Source organism: Lepidochelys kempii, chromosome 2 (genome assembly GCF_965140265.1).
Source record: "Lepidochelys kempii isolate rLepKem1 chromosome 2, rLepKem1.hap2, whole genome shotgun sequence".
In the NCBI taxonomy this organism is placed as follows: Eukaryota; Metazoa; Chordata; order Testudines; family Cheloniidae; genus Lepidochelys; species Lepidochelys kempii.
In genome coordinates, this window is record NC_133257.1 from 159127350 (window position 1) to 159144786 (window position 17437).

At 41.2% G+C, this 17437-nt stretch overlaps 1 protein-coding gene across 1 annotated transcript; it reads left to right on the forward strand.

Annotated features, from left to right (window-relative positions):
- Window positions 1-393: 393 nt before the first annotated feature.
- Window positions 394-16721, forward strand: CHMP5 (charged multivesicular body protein 5). Its single transcript, XM_073332613.1, has 8 exons — window positions 394-577; window positions 4065-4169; window positions 5497-5543; window positions 7489-7582; window positions 7662-7733; window positions 10729-10837; window positions 14922-15034; window positions 15575-16721. The coding sequence occupies exons 1-8, from the start codon at window positions 509-511 to the stop codon at window positions 15623-15625; spliced, it is 660 nt and encodes a 219-aa protein (XP_073188714.1). The 5' UTR covers window positions 394-508; the 3' UTR covers window positions 15626-16721.
- Window positions 16722-17437: the final 716 nt, after the last annotated feature.

A 17437-nucleotide genomic window follows, 5' to 3' on the forward strand; every position in this document is an offset into this window, starting at 1 on the left:
CCCCCCCCCCCGCCCCTCAGGCTGTGGCAGGGGCCCAGCCGCGCTCGCAGCCCCCTCGCCCGGAGCGGGGACTGCCAGTAGCCCCAGGGCCTCGGGGCGCTGCCGTGGGGTCCGTGGAGGCTGAACTCGGAGGCCCCGGCCCTCCGCGAAGGAGGATTTCGCTGCCAGGGGCTGAAGAGCGGCGCCCCCTAGAGGCGCGGGGCGCGGGCTGCAGCGGGCCCTCTGATTGGTGCCTCTGTTCCCAGCTGCTCCTTTTAGCCCCGCCTCCACATCCAGGGCCAGGCGCTGCTCACGCCGCTGGGCGGAAGAGCAGAGCTTGGGGGTTTCCTTCGTCACTTCCGCCCTTTTCCAAACGTGTCCCGCCCTCTGCCATCCCGGATTGGCTGTCGGGTGAGGCGTCACTAGCGCCGGCGCAGAGCGAAGGGCAGCGAGGGGAGGAGGGGCGGCGGCGGCGGCGACGAGACGGAGCGTTTCCGGGTTGTGTCTGTCCCGTTCTGAGGCCGCCGCGATGAATCGATTCTTCGGGAAATCGAAGCCTAAAGTGCCGCCGCCGAACCTGACCGACTGCATCGGGACGGTGAGTGTGTGAGTGGGGGCTGGGCCAGGCGGGCCGCCCCCCCTTTCCCCCCCTCGCCCGGCCCTTCCCCGAGCCAGCCACACCCATACGCAGAGCCACGCCCCGAGAAACACACCGCGACCCGAGAGAGAGAGAGAGACAGCCCCCCCCTCCCCCACACACACACCCGCCCCCCAACGAGAGAGAGAGAGAGAGACTCCTATGGAGAGAGCGGGAGGGCACCTGACACCCCCCCCCAAGGGCTGTCACCCCCCCCCTCCTTTCTTTTCTTGCTCTCTCATAACTCTCCACTGCCTGCCAATCCCAAAGTGCACATTGTGGAAAAGATGGACTGGGCCCAGCGGGAAGCCCACACCATGCAGTTCAAAGGCTGGCCCGGTCACATGAGTACCATCCTCAGGCTGGTGAAGAATGATGGGATTGTTTTTAGCACAATCTCTGCCACAGACGAACTTGCTGCAAAACAGAGTAAAGGCATACAGAGATGTTATGGGCTTGTTTAATTGTCCTTTGAATATGTAAAAGTTGAAAAGTATTAATAGAGCAGTTAAACATGCAGTTGAGTACCTGACTGCTGTTGTAATGTTATTCTTGCAAGAACACTTAGGAAGATATTTAGGCCGTCAGACCACATGATCTGGTGGTCCTTTTGGCCCTTAAAATATATTAAATGCAATCTTCCAACAAACTTTTGCTTTAGGGAGCATACCTTTAAACTATATATTAAATAATTAAAAGATGAGGAAAATAATATGGTGCTTTGAGGTATTTGTCTAAGTTCTTGGAAGATTTAAATTATGCAGCATTTGTGATTTAACAGCAAAAGTCTAAAAACAAATAGACTTTTAGCCCTTATGGTGGCAATTAAACCTTCCAAATGTGAACTGTAAAACTAATTCACAACTGTCTTCTGGAATCTGCAGACTGTCTGAAACAATTCTTGTAAACAAACTGCCCCATTCATCTCAATGGGTTGTTACCTTTTCAACCTAATGATGGTCCTATTAAGAACAGAATTTAGGCACTCAACTGTGCATAACATGCAATTGCATCAACTGTGTGTGCAAATCAGATAATTACATATGCTAGTGGACAAATAAACAAATGGAAGAGATGATCATGATCAGTGTCTGGGATAACTTTTCCTACTGAGTGATGCTCCTTGCAATTACTTTACTAACTAAAAGTGCTTGGTCTGATTTTTAGTGGTACTCTGTAGAATTATTCTTTAAACAGTAAATCTTCTCCACTCTTGAAGAGAATACATTTGCATAACAGAATATTTAGTATGTACATAACAGATTCCATAATAAGGAAGGAGATGATCTAGTGGCTTTTTAAGTGGCCTCAAAGTGTCACTATAGAGAGCAATGTACAGCAATGAAGATAATGTACACATTGTGAGGTTCTCAGAATTACCTAGTTTAATGCATATAAATATTTAAATACTACATTATCAATTTTGGACACTCTTCTTTACACCATTTGATGGATAGTCTTAGCTGCTGCCTCAGTCCTTTTCACGTTTCTTTATGTTTACGTTTGTTCTTTTCTAGTTGCTCAGCAATGTATGACAACTGAACAGGTGTCTGTGGATGATAAACTGTAAGGGTACAGAAAAAAGGAGTATTTGTGGCACCTTAGAGACCAACAAATTTATTTGAGCATAAGCTTTTGTGAGCATCTGATGAAATGAGCGGTAGCTCACGAAAGCTTATGCTCAAATAAATTTGTTGGTCTCTAAGGTGCCACAAGTACTCCTTTTCTTTTTGCGAATACAGACTAACACGGCTGCTACTCTGAAACCTGTAAGGGTACAATTAGTGACCATGATTAAAATTTATTAAGAGTTGATCAAGACTTAAATACCATCTCCTTTTTCAATATAAAAATAATTCCTAGTGCAGCATAGACTACAAGTAATGCGCAATAGAACAATCCTTAGCAAGTTCAATTATGCTGTGATATACTGATAAACAGAATGCAAATTATTGAGGGAGGTCATTCAATTTTAAGTTAAGTCAGGGTTCATCCCAAAACAGTTACTAAAAATGTAAGAGTGCTCTTCACCCTTTTCTTTTCCTGACAGTTTATATTAGATTGTACATTGTTGTCTCTTATCAGTTACTCCTGTTTGGTAATTTAATTTTTTAGGTAAAACAACAGAAATTAGTCGTTTACTTCAGACAAGTAGTCAGAATACTTAGTTTGGGGCGCAAGAAGGCATAACTAGAATCTTAGATATGTCATGAGAAACAGAAGTTTAATATTTTGTTTTGGAATAAACTTGTTAGCTCTCACCATGGGCCTTTTCTCTGGAGATAAATGCAGTGTTTCTGTGCTTGTATCATTCACTTGCGCAGGAAAGAAAGTGGTTTAATAATGAAACCCATTTCTCCTTTGTGTATGTTAACTGGGATTCCCCTTAGATTATGTGGAGAATTTTCTCCTACTTTGGACACACAAGCTTTTTTGTATAATAAACATAGAATTTAAAGACTCTGGACTCAGAGGTTTAAGTCCCAATACAGCCAGGTCATTCCTTTGGAGGCAGATAAACTGAGTTACATTGCAGAGTGCATGGAGGAATCTTTCCATCATCACTGTAGAAACTGAAGTTCTGTCTGTTCTGTGTACATTAATTATGTATGCCATAGAATCTAGACTAGGAGGGTCTGCCTCAGTGTCTTATTTACAATCATCCTGTTATCCAGAATGATGCGCGCTAGTTGTCCAAATAATAATTGCCCTCCCACCCTTGTGACGGTTGGGTAGATGGATGTTTGTGGAGAGCTTTAGGACCCTTTAAAAGTTGTTGCAAGGCTCCATAAATGTACAATATTTTAAAAATATTGTACAATTTATTTTCTTTTTTTAGTAAAGCAGCTGGCATAGTGGAAAGCTTAAAGTAAATCTTTCAGTGCCAGCTGTAACCAGGCATTTTGTCCCTAGTGTGGAGTGAGCTGATATCAATTGCTCTGCATAGAAAATGCCTCTGGCAATAGTATATTATCAGTGTCCTCCTCCAGGCTGGCAGACCCGTTTTTCTCTAAACAAAGAGACGGTATATAACAGAAGGATAAATGCACCAGAATTAAAATGTTGACAGATTACTTATATTCAGATATTATGATACAAATTGAATTTGCAAATTTAATGTCATACCAATGAGTAAAAATGTAGTATGATTGTGTGCCCCTCTCTAGTAGTAATTCACAGAATGAAAAGCGTAAGTTTTCTTTGAGACACTTCTCTGAATACATATAGTCAATAAAGTCTAGTTTTTTTAATTAATGCTGCTTGGAGGAATCTTTGCCACCTTTTGTCATCTAATTGTCCTTTCCAAAAACCTTTTGACATTTTAATTCTAGTTTGTATAACAGCAAATCTGTATATGTGAGCACATTTTACTTCAAGAACTACAAGTGCCTGGAAAAAATCTTGAGTGTTAGCAATGAATTTTTTGTCTGTCTTCCTTGTACCAAAGGTGGATAGCAGAGCTGAGTCAATTGACAAGAAAATTAGTAGGCTTGATGCAGAACTGGTGAAGTATAAAGATCAGATGAAGAAAATGAGGGAGGGGCCTGCAAAGGTAAGAATCCTATTTGGTGTACACGTGAGAAGGTGAAGTGACTCACACTTTCAGTCTTTCACATAATGGAGCAATGTCATAACTAGTTCTCCAGGTTCTTAGAAGTATCATTACACGTGCTTCCTGCAATCTTGGAGGAGAGTGGGCTACTGTAAGCTTGTTTGTATTCTCAGCTGTTTCCCAGATCTGTGCCATATCCATTGCTAGTCTTGAAATAAAGTTGCATTTTCATAATGCTACTCTGTGTAAAACTCAAAAATGTGGCTAAAAAGTCAAATACTTTTACTACCTCCTTTTTATATCTACATCAAGCTGTTCAAGATGGTAGGCCACTCTGGCCACCCAGTCACGCTGTTAAATTGGGTCTTCCTCTGCACTAATCGCTGTCTCTCTTTTTCATAGTTGTCACAGATTTCACTAAATTGAACACCTACAATGGGAAACATTAAAATGTCAGTAAAAGACTAAATGTAAACTGTCTTTTTTTTTTTTTTCTTCCTGAGAGATGCAAATGAGATCTCAGAGTGGTTAGGGGTAAAGATGAAAGTGGGACCAGTTTGCTTACTTTAAGGCTCTCTCAGGTAGAGCTTGCAAACCAAAATATGGAGAACAGTGGTGTGGGGAGGGGAGGAAGCAAGGAGAAAATGCAAGAACTTAGAAGTACAATCTGGGTATCCCTGTGAAACCATTAGGCTCCCTTGGGAGAAGGGAGTCTGAGTTCCTTTTCTCGCTTTCTCTTCCTCCTTCCCCTGTGGCTCTGAGGTCAAGTCTGCAGGCAGTCTCCTTGGTTCAGTTGCGTGTGGAGGAGGTTCCAAATCTTTCAGAAATGGATGGGGGGGGGGGAACCCCATGAACTTGAGAAACGGTGCAAACACCTAAAGGAAACAACTGTTAACAAAGTTTAGTTTATTTTGAATTTTAAATTGAATGGAAATTCTTCATGCATGTAGTGAAATACTGATAGCACCTTATAAAGCATTAGTTGGTTGATACTGACCATTGAAATGTTTTTGAAAGGTAATGTTCAGAGAAATTTGCCATTTATTTGAGTATGTTCTGCTTTTTCAGTGTGTTTTTCCTTTATTTAAACAGAAGTTATATGGGGTTTCATTATTACCAACATATAGATATGCCTGTTTCAATCCTGACTTTGAGTATTCATTGTGACTGTTAACTGTGTTTAACAGCTCTCACAATTTTAAAGAAAGGACCTCTCACAGTAAAAAAAATTAATATTATGCATTAAATATTGTAATAATATAACCCAGAGCAATTAAATTGTTACCTTTTTGTTTTTACTAACATCTGGCTCTCATGTCTCTTTCAGAATATGGTAAAACAGAAGGCTTTGAGAGTATTAAAGCAGAAGCGAATGTAAGTTTCAAAGTCTCTTCATCCTTATTTAGTGAAATACTGTTTGGTTTGGGGAGGATTGGCACACTTTGCACTTCCTCTTCCATTTCTGTGCCATTTCTTGTGAGTATTCTTGCAAACAAATCATGGAAGAAATTGCAGCCAGCTGTTTATAAACATCCAGTTTTAGATCTTGAAGTATCAAAGCTAAAAAATGTCAGTGTTAGCATTATTTGTATAACAATATATAAATAGGTTTGGTATTTAATGTACACATAATATTATATAACGTGCAGTACTGTACACCTGGAATTAAAACAAAATGACTAGGAAATCCTGGGAAATCACTGAAGTTACACTCGAGTTTCTGTCTTGCTTATATATAGGTATTGCTGCATGTTATATACATTTCTACTTTGCATGCATGAATCAGCATCACAGTAAATTCTTTATATGCACAATCAATAGCCCCTTGGGTCTTGCTGGTGTTCTTAACGTTCCGGTTGGACCCAATCAGAGCACACTATGGGTGAACTACGTTTCACCCATATTGCTGTGCCATTAGTAAGTACAGTAATTCCTCACTTAACGTCATCCCAGTTAACATTGTTATGTCGCTGATCTATTAGAGAACATGCTCCTTTAAAGTTGCCCAGTGCTCCCTTATAGTGTTGTTTGGCAGCTGCCTGCTTTGTCCACTGCTTGCAAGAAGAGCAGCCCGTTGGAGCTAGCTGGTGGGGGCTTGGAACCAGGGTGGGCTGGCAGCTCCCCTAAGTTCCCTGTGTAGCAGCCGCCCAGCAGGCTATCAATTTTCGGGCAGCTCAGCTCCCCCCACTGCCATGTGCTGCTCCTGCCCTCTGCCTTGGAGCTGCTCCCTGGAGCCTCCTGCTTGCTGTGCAGGGGGTGGAGGGAAAGAGGGGTGCTGATGTCAGGGTGTCCCCCTCCCCCACTCCTGTACCCCATCTCTACAGAGCCGGGGTGGGAGGGGGGCATGACAGGGCTCAGGACAGAGGGAGCTTGCTGGCAGCAGCTGCTGTCTCAACTTGCTGATCGACTTGAAAAGGCAGTGTAATTAAAGTAGGGTCAGCATACTTGAATGGGCAATGCGCCACTCTCACTCACACACACCACGGCACTTTGGGGAGTGGTGCACTCCAGTGGGATAACATGCGTTCATCTTCAGTTTCCGCAGGGGATGTTTGCAGGTCTATTGTGTCTCCTCCCGCCATTCGTACTGTCTTGTAGAGCGTGAGGTTACATTAACAACAATGTGTTAACCCTTGAGGGCTCAGCCGAGTGCTAGTTCATCATTTACCAGCGAGGCATTCCCTAGGAAATATCCCACCCTCTGATTCCTCCACCTCAGCTAAGCTTCACAATCATCATTGCTGTATACAGTATTAAATTGTTTATTTAAAACTTATAGTGTGTGTGTATATATGTATAAAAATAAAATGTCTTTTGTCTGGCGAAAAAATGTCCCTGGAAGCTAAGTCCCCCTATTTACGTTAATTCTTATGGGGAAATTGAATTTGCTTAACATTGTTTCGTTGAAAGTAGCATTTTTCAGGAACATAACTACAACGTTAAGTAGGAGTTCCTGTAATGCACTCATCCCAAATTTGTCAATTTATATCCCAACCAAGCACAGTATATAAAACTGTGTAAACATGGGCATGCATGCAGCCATCTAAGGAAAACGTTTAACTCTGCGTTCAGAAATAGCTTTATCAAGTAACAGACATAAATACATAGTCATGTTCAAGGGCCCTTAGAACAAAATTAAAATGACTATTACTGAATACTATTTACAAATAAGTAAAGAGCAGAGGTTGCCTTCTGTTTTTGTTTCCAAGTTTGAAAAGTACTGTTTCTCTTAGGTATCTTGTGAATTTCATTAGGGTTACTTACAAATTGTATGACATACAAATGCTGTATTTAAAACATTACTGTAATACTTTAACAGGTATGAACAACAGCGGGATAATCTGTCACAACAGTCTTTTAATATGGAACAAGCCAATTATACCATCCAATCACTTAAGGACACAAAGACAACGGTATCAGTTCATTCATTTCAAGTTTACTTTATTTATAAGTGCTGCAGTAGATACAAGCATCTTGTTTGACTCTTTCTAGGTTGATGCTATGAAACTGGGGGTGAAAGAAATGAAGAAGGCTTATAAGCAAGTCAAAATTGATCACATTGAGGTGAGCATTTGTACTGCTTGCTACTAAGCTATCTAAATATGCTGTTAAAATGCTAAATAGTGGCTATTACCATGCGCACACAGTTTATTTGGAATTAAACATTCATTGCCTATACCAGAGAGAACAGTGAAAATGAGCTAAATGCACAGCTGATTGCTTCCATCAGAAATGGGCAGCTTTACAGCTTTTGCTAAAGATGAAACTGATCTAATTTTCTATATGCTGCTAATCCTCATCATGTGGATTTTTAATTCCTTTGACTGTACAACCCAGCACTTGGCTTTCAATTCCTCTGAGTTATCCCGCTGGAACTACATCTCTGCTCCAGCCACTTTTTCCTCCCAAACTTTATGATGATCTGCTCTGGTTATGTCCTCCTCCCACTTTTGTTTCCTAATGTTCTTCCATGTTAACTTTGTTACTTCCTGTTAGGATATAGATATTCAGGCCTGTCTGTAAAGGCCTATACCCTAAGAATTTAGGTACTTGGCTTGTTATAGAGGTATAAAAGAGAGAATCAAAATCACTGTCTGCTGGTGTAAGAGCCTTCTCTTACTGTGACAGTCTGAGGCCCTGTGCTTAGGCTAAGATCTCTGGCTAAGCAGCAGAGGCAGCCATAAGCTGGGAAGCGACTGGTCACCTCCTCACATTCCAAACTAGTCACATTGAAAGAAGGTGCTATTGGACTGTTAGGAATACAGTCCTGTCGTGATAATGCCTATCGCCCCCAGAGAAAGGGGAGTGCTTAGAAGATGTAAAAGGAAACTTTTAGTTTGATAGCATCCTGTCTGGCAAGAACTCACTTACCAATAGCTGGATGTGAAATCCTCACTTCTGTATAGTTTTGTCATTATAGTTCCCACTTTGCTATTGTTTGTCTGTATAATCTCTGTCTGGTTCTGTGATAGTTTCTGTCTGCTGTATAATTAATTTTGCTGGGTGTAAACTAATTAAGGTGATGAGATATAATTGGTTACATAATCATGTTACGATATGTTAGGATTGGTTGGTTAAATTTCAGTAAAATGATTGGTTAAGGTAAGCAGAACTCAAGTTTTACTATATAGTCTGCAGTCAGTTAGGAAGTGGGTGGCGGTGGGAATGGGGGTGGGGAAATTGGAATCATGTTTGGCTAGGGGCAGGAATGGGAACAGGGACGTAGGTGTAAGGCTCTGTGGTGTCAGAGCTGGGAAGGGGGACACTAGGGAAGGACACTGGAATCATGCTTGCTGGAAGTTCACCCCAATAAACATCGAATTGTTTGCACCTTTGGACTTTGGGTATTGTTGCTCTCTGTTCATGCGAGAAGGACCAGGGAAGTAAGTGGGTGAAGGAATAAGTCCCCTAACACTTCCCTCCTTCCAAATCGGTTCTCCATGTTCCCAACCTCTCCTCCTGGTACCTTCTGAAAACATAATTCCAAGAGGTCTATAAGGCCTAGTCCTTCCCTAAGAAGTTTTTTACTAAATAACTATGACTTTGCCCCAAAAATAAAAGTGCAAAGGTTAAAACACATTCTAAACGTGGCTGCTACATCATCTTTTTGGTGTACTCTATCACCGTTTCTTTGTTTAGGTACAGTGTCTACATTGTAAGCCCTTTGGGGGCAAGGCTTGTTGTCTTATCTGCATAAGCATTTAGTGTAAGATTTACACTAAAATCTGTATTTTTTTTTTTTTTTTTGTAATTGATTGACTTCATCATGGCACAACTCAAGTTAGTCCTCATTCTTTAGAACACCCAGATAAGCTTCTGGCTTCCTCAAATTTCTGTACTTGAGGTTGATTCTTTCCAGGCCTCCCAATTAGCGTCTTTAATAAGTGTTAGTTACAAATATGGATATATCCTTAGCACTGAACATAAATGTGTCTATGGCTTTCAATTTTGGGTCTCTTCTTCCTTGTCTATAAATTGTTAAAAACCCAAGTGTCTGAGCTGAAAATATTGATAAAACAAGAGTTTGATATATAATACTGTACTTGGAATTGTGGAAAAGACTTCATTGTCTTCTAACGAGACAATCATCCTAATGTGGAACTACTTCCATCTTCTCAACTCTGTTATTAAATATAATAATGCTTTGGATTGTCCCATAATGTCACTGGGCTGATCACTTTGTGTGTGGCTTTTAATATCTGACCAGATGTAGTATTTTCTCTGGGAACATCCATTCCCAAATCTACTGGTTTTTGGTGTGTTTTGTGAAATCCTATCTAATCACATTTCCCCATTCTTCCTATCCATGTTGGTTCTGTCACTTCACTCTTTCAACTACTTCTGATCCCGACTTCCCCCCTTCATCAGTGGCATGAGTTTCACAGCTAACATTCCTGCTCTGATCTCTCATGCTTTAAATGTCCTTTCAGCCCATTCTAGATGCTTCTGACCCCATTCTAGAACGTCCAGCCATCTAATATGGCTTTGCCATTGATTTTGACTGGCTTCATTTGCAGTCTTGGAAGTTTGTCTGTTTTTAGTACGCAAAGAATCTATTAAACATGCCAGGAGACTTTCATCATTTGGTATGAATGTAAGTGAGGAAAAAATGGTCGCTGCACTTCCACACTAGAGTTCAGTGTATGAAATTTAAAAAAATATAGTTTGGTTTTGCTTTTTAGTATGTGCCTCATGTCTTCCTTCTGCTAGCTAATACTAGATTCTAGTTTAAGTCTTTTAAATTCACTCTGGAGAAGTATAAAAGAACCTGCTACGTTCAGAGATTTTGGTGCCAGTTCCCCTCCCTCTATTTCAGTCCATTTATATTTTATTTTTTTTAACTGCTGAGAACCCAGAGGGTTACACCAAATGCATAGTTAACACAATATTCTATTATAACAATTTCAAGCAGGATTTATAAATTAAAATCGCCCAGCAGAGGAGCTTGTTCTGCATCATTAGCTCCTGAGTCACTTCTGAATTTCAGTGTATAGTTATAGTTGAATCCGCTTGTAACTCTGCAATTGGGACAAGTGTAACTTCTTTGTTGCTACTACAGGACATACAAGACCAATTGGAGGATATGATGGAAGAAGCCAGTGAAATCCAGGATGCACTGGGTCGTAGTTATGGAACACCAGAGATTGACGAAGATGATTTGGAAGCAGGTTAGTGAGTATAGGGAAATTCAGTGGTACTGTTGTTTTCTGCAAGAGCACAATTTCTTGCCCGCCCTTCCACCCCCCCACCCCACCCCAAGGAATTAGTGGTAGCCAGTTATTTTTAACTCAGAAGCTGCACAGGCAAAAGCACAAGTTAATGTATTAAATAACTGACGTTTATAGAATTCTGTGGTTACTGAAGAAAACTTTTCCATGGGGTTAATTCTAGTTTCTCTCTAGTGCTTTTATGTATCACTAATTGTCTTGTTAAGTAATTTGTTGGCTCAGATATAGATGGTTGTTGCTTCTTTATTGGAGCAGATTCCCTCTCCCTCAGCTTTCTGAATATGAATCCCCTCTGCATTGTCAGATGTTGCTTAGTGCACAAACAATGCTCCACCATCCCTGTCGATCCTGGGCCGCTGTTTCCATGTCCTCTTTGTTGTGAAGTCCCATAAGTTTTCATTTTCAGAGTAGTATTTGGTGGAGGGATTCTGTCAGTTGGCCCTGTGACAGGATCCCTGGGGTGCAGCCTGGGTGCACAGATGCTGACTCAGTCATTCTGTCCTGGGCATCCTCTCCCAAGTGATCAGTGAGGAGACATTTCTGTACTCTCACTATTCCTTCCCCAGTTTTCTCCTCTGGGCCCCTCCCTAAGACACATTGCTCTGTGCTCCCTAGGAAGGGGTCTATCCCTCGTTCAGCTGCAAACTCTGCCAGCTGACAACTGGGACAGTTTCTTTAGCCATTGACAATACCTCTTCTGCCCCCGATCCTGAGGGTATATTGCCTTCTGCTGGACAGGAGCTAATCTCAGCCCCTCCTATACTTGGAAGCATGTGGCTGCCCTGTGTTACAGAGTCACGGGAATCCTCACCCAACTCAGTGGTTTCTGAGATTCCCTGCCCCATCTTTGGGCTGCCCTCTGGGACACATTTATCTATGCTCCCTAGAGCTGGATCTATCTCTGGTTCAGCTGCAACTTGCTGGCAACTAACAACCTGGACAGTTCTCTCCCTGGCAGGTATTACACCCCCATCCCTTCCTGATGTGGTGTTGCCTCCAGTTGCAGTGCAGGAACTGGTCTCAACCAGCCTCCCACCTGGAAGCATGTGGCTTCCCCCTGCTGCAGAAGAATCAAGGAGACTCTTTCCCATTCTCTCAGCAGTTCCTGAAACCTTACCCTTTCCCTCAGGAGTCCCAGCATAAAACTCCCTCCTGCTGCAGGCAAATATTTTCACTTGAGCTACACGGAAAAAATCATTACCAAGAAGCAGGTTGACTAGAAGGTGTTCCATTACCCCCCACAGTCAAAACACTTTCCAAACCTTCCCATGCCACATGGATTTTGGCTAGTGGTACGAGGAATCTGCTTTTGCCCACCCCCACAATCTCTGCCATTTGGCCAGATAACATAATGGCCCATACTCTGCTTAGCCAGAGAGATCTGGGCCCCTGTATTCCTTTGCCCTAAGCATTCCTTGCCATTAATTTGGACAAGCGAAACATGCTCCATATCTGGTTCTGCAGAAGCTAATCTCACAAAATCAGTATGATAGGTTTTGATTGCCTGGGGGGTTTCTGTATGGAGGACAGCAGAACTAACATGAGCTATTGGTTGCCTGTTTCCTCTTAGCATAGGGCATTTATTCCTCAGATGATCAGTGGAATTGCACTGATAGCACCTTTTGGGCTCTTCTGTTTTTACAGGAGATTTGGGATGAGGGTTAGAGGAATGGTTTTGGGGAGGTGAGTACCCAGACTCCCATCCTCTTGCTGGGGATAAAATGGGATCTTCCCTTTCCACCAGCTTTAGACACCTCTTTCAGTGGTTTGTTTTCAATAGATGCCTGGGTCTGTTCAAAGGCATCAGCTAGAGATGCCATCTCATCCACAGACTTTACATTTTTGTCCCATTGACACCGCTTTACATCAGCCTTGTATATGACTAGGAAATGCTCTTGAGCCACAAGATCAAACATTCCCTCAAAGCTGGGTGACACCTTTGCCCCTCACCCACTTTCCCATCACATCTTTCATTTTGTTCACATGTTCCCCATTACTCATACCAAAATCTCTCCTAAGAGTCCTAAATTTAACTCAGGGTTAATCTGAAACCGTTGCAAAACGGTGTTTTTAAATTTACAATAGTCTAAAGCATCCTCAATAGGCATTTCATTAGATACATTCAGAGCCTTACCAGTTAATTTTGCAATCAGGGTAGGAACTCTCTTGGCATCAAGGATTTCATGCACTGCCTGCAGCCTTTCAAATGTGGTCAGATATTCAGCAATATAATCTGCCTCATTGTATGCAGGACATAAATGTCCCAATTGTGGATTTGTAGCGTGATGAGTATTGCTGGGGTTGGTTGGTTCTGCTTCTCTAGCAGGTCCAGTTGGTGTTTTTGCTCCCACTCTTTCTTTTTCCTCTCGCTTCCTTTCTCTTTCTTCCCGCTTTTCCTTTATCTCCAGTTCTTTCAGTTCCAATAATCTCTGATTCTCCCTCTGCTTTTCTGCAACCTGCAGCTTAAAAAGCTCCAACTTCCAATTGCTTCACTGCTTTCAGTCATTTTCCTGCTTTTCTGTCCCTACGTCCAAACAGAAAATAACAAACCGGTAGCTTCCTCCTGACTGTCGTTAGCCACCATACGTAAGATCTTTACACCAGTGTATAAAATGCAAATCTTGCTCAGTACAACAAGCTGTGTATTTCACCCTGCTCGCCGCGCCACTGGGATGGGATTCCCCAAGGGTGCAGCCTGGGACTGTGGGACCGCTGTGCCCCCTTAACCCTCTTTAGCCTGGGCTGTGTCTCTCAATGCCTTGCTAGTGACCAGCAGCAAACCCGTCCAGGTGCTGTTATCACTCAGGAAAACCGCATGTGGAACTCTCCCACCCAGCTAGATTGCATGAATGCTCCCAGAGCCACTCATGAATCACACAGGAAAAGGCATCAGCCAAATCCCCCTAGCACTGTACCTCAGGAATATACTGTCTTGCACTGCTCAAGATGGGCAGTGCAAATTTATTAATTGGTTCACCACTTCCACAATGGAAAGTGGACACACACCAGCCTTTGCAAATCCTGAGCAGATTTACCACACACTTCAGGCAGACTCACTGGTAAAGATAAACAGTAAAACAAATTTATTGACTACAAAAGATAGATTTTAAGTGATAGGCAAAAAGTCAGAGTTAGTTACCAAAATAAAATGTAAGCATGCAATCTAAACTCTCAACCTTATTATACTGGGCAACAACTAGATTAAACAGGTTTTCCTCACCCCGCTGGATATTGCAGTTCATGGTACACAGATTTCACCCTTGAAATCTGAGCCAGTCCCCTCAGTTGGAGTCTTCAGAGTGTCCTTGTTGCTTGCAGTGTAGGTGGGTGAGGGAGAAAGGCCAAGCATGGGCCCCCTGTGTTTGATTTTATACCCTCAGTCCATGTGCTTGTAGAACACAAGTCTGGGCATGTCTGGGGGCATTGCTGAGTCTCCAGGCAAGGCTGAGGAATTCCCCTAGTGTGGTCTCATGCACAGGAGTCATTGAATTGTAGCTCCCTTGTGGGACGATGGTTGTTGATGGGTTGATTGATACCCCGCCTTGTGGTTACTTTCCTTGCTGTTGCCTCTGGGGAGCTAATATGTGGCTGATTCCCCAACTTACAGCATGTTTTAGTGACAGCCATACAACAGAATTCTCATAACTTCATATGCATTAATGGTATACATATATGGATAGAGAAATGACTTTCAGCAGATCATAACCTTTCCCCTGATACCTTACAAGGCATGCTTTAGATGTAAGATCATGATTGTATAGAAATGAGGAATATGGGGGTTACAGGGTGCTCCCCCAAGGCATAAAATGTCACAGGCCCCTTTTGTGTGTTCCTCCAGCTGCCCTATGGCACGTCTGCCAGGGCAGATGCTCTGGTTTTGTTCTTAACACATCCCCCAGTAACTTACTTTACATGTGTTTTTTTCCTTGCAAAAGAAATCCCTTGCTTAATTTAACATCACCATGATCAATCGGTCCTTCAGCCCTTGTATAGCTATAACATATGTAATGTAATTCAATTTCAGAACTGGATGCCTTAGGTGATGAGCTTTTAGTTGATGAGGACAGTTCCTATTTAGATGAAGCTGCATCTGCTCCAGCAATTCCAGAAGGCACCCCTACTGATGCAAAAAACAAGGTGGGCCTTTTCCCTCTCATTTAATAAATGTACAGTAAAACTTGTTTTAATCAGTCACTCATGAAACTGATAAAGCTGTTGCTTAATGGAAAGCCTTAAAGGTGGAGCAGAATTGTGCTTAGCATGTTTGGAGATGCTTAGGATAGTCTCTTGTATAGATTTCCCTTGTATGCTTTGGGGGGCCAACTTTATTGTACAACCTAATGTCTTTCTGCTGTAAAAATCTATTTCCCCATAAGGTCCTGACTGTAATTATTTGAAAGGGCTGTCATAGTGTACTTAGCACTTTTACATGTTTTTTCAAGTAAACCTAAACCAGCATTTCCCATGCTTTTCCAACTTTTTTTCACATGGCTTTTGTATGTAAGCATATGTCAGCTGATTGATGTTCAATTTTCACTTTTTTGGGCTATAATAAAATCAGTAAATGAGGTTGGCTACAGAAAATACTGATGCTCCTATTTGGTCTTGTAACTCCTACTATAAAGTAATCTTAAAGACTGATACATAATTCATTAAACTATATCTTTTTTTCCATAGGATGGTGTATTGGTGGATGAATTTGGACTGCCACAGATCCCTGCTACATAAACATGCATTTTTAGAGCACATTGGAAATGGCAAGTTACTTCTTACAAATCAAATTAGCAAAACAGTTTTTGAAATCCTGGAAAACTTGCCTTTTCAGTATAACCTTAATATCACTACATCTTAAAATGCAATATGAATGGCTGGTGGTGTTTCCTTTCTTGGAAGAAAGTTGATATACTATTGACTTTTCTATTAGAGGAGTAAAATTGGCACAATTTCCTTCAGTGGATGCATTCAGTCTACTAGGTTTTGAGTATCCGGTGTTTTATGGAAGAAGTAGTACATGAAAAATAGTGGTGGCTGTTAATAGTTGAGCTTTGTCTTGATTTGATTTGTATTACATTTCTGTTTTCTGAAACAAACTAAGGCTATGTGGCTGCTTACCTTCTGTAAGATAGCTTCCTTATTACTTACTGTACTGATTTAATAACCAATGGATGCATTTTTAAGAATACTTCAGTTCTGAGACTTGATATTGTATTTGTAACTCTTAATTATAACTGTAACAAATAAATATATACAAAGGTTATCTTTAACCTTATGTATTCCATTTTGACATAAAAGTTTATACCATAGAGTAGCTTATCCTCTTGTGTGGTGTTTTTGGTAGTAGTTTTAACCTGTCCCTTGTTTCCATCAGTGTCATTCAGCATTTGAGCATGGGCCCTCCCTTAACATGCTTAGTCTAAAGCTGGAGGTTGGTTATGATCCTCAAGTTTCTCCACCCTTTCACATATCTCCCTCTTGGAATTCTAAAATAACATTTCTTTAAGACCATTGCTACTGCTGTGCTTCTCTTGTCATGAGTCGAGGCATTTCTACTTTCTCTATTATTGCTCTATAGATTGTCTAGCAAAAAGTGGTTATAGAACAAACGGCCATCTTCCTTTCTTTGGACCCATTGGCCAGAAGAGTGAGAGTACTCTCAAACTCAGATCTCCTCTACTGAAGGTTGTATTGCCAAGTCTTGTAACAGACTGTCTTTCAGTCTGGCCCAGATAGTTTTCCACTTTTATCAGGAATGAAGTATACAAATGTTTGCTGTACAGAAACTGAAACTTATTTATGCTTAATAAAGATATTTTTCCAACATAAATTTTAAGAACACATCCCTCCTTAATTGAAATGAACAGTTTGGTTTAAAAAAGTAAACGTATTCATATGTAATCAAAAATACAAAATAGTTTACTTGTAACCTTAGTTGTTGCTAGTAAGTTTTCCTTCAGCTAAAGAAGCAAGACATTAACAATAATAATAAGCCTTAGAACTGTTAGCTGGTTGGGAACAGAGAGCCCTCCATTAGTAAACTTGTACATTAGAGAAATGTTGCCTGGAATAGTCTACACATATGTGACATTTTCTTCTTTTCTTTCTACACATATGTGACATTTTCTTCTTTTCTTTCTACACATATGTGACATTTTCTTTCTACACATATGTGACATTTTCTTTCTGAAGGCAAAGAAAAGAATTAGTTGCAGTACACATACCCTTCCTAAATCGAAGTGGTGATGAACATAGCTAAGTACTGTACCTAGTATAAAGCAGAATTTTAAATTATCAGATTTCAAAATCTGTTTAAAATAACATAGATGGAAACTGGATTTTAGATCAGATTGTTTTGGACTTGTATACAGCATTTTATGTAAATCATCTTTTGTTAATTTAACCTAAAGGAATGTAAATAAAACATTGTATTACAGAATTGATATTTTTAAACTATTCAGCGTGGAATCAAATATTTTACACAGGTTGTGAAGTGACAACAAAAATTAGATCTCTTTAGGATCACTGTAAATATGTATTCCCATT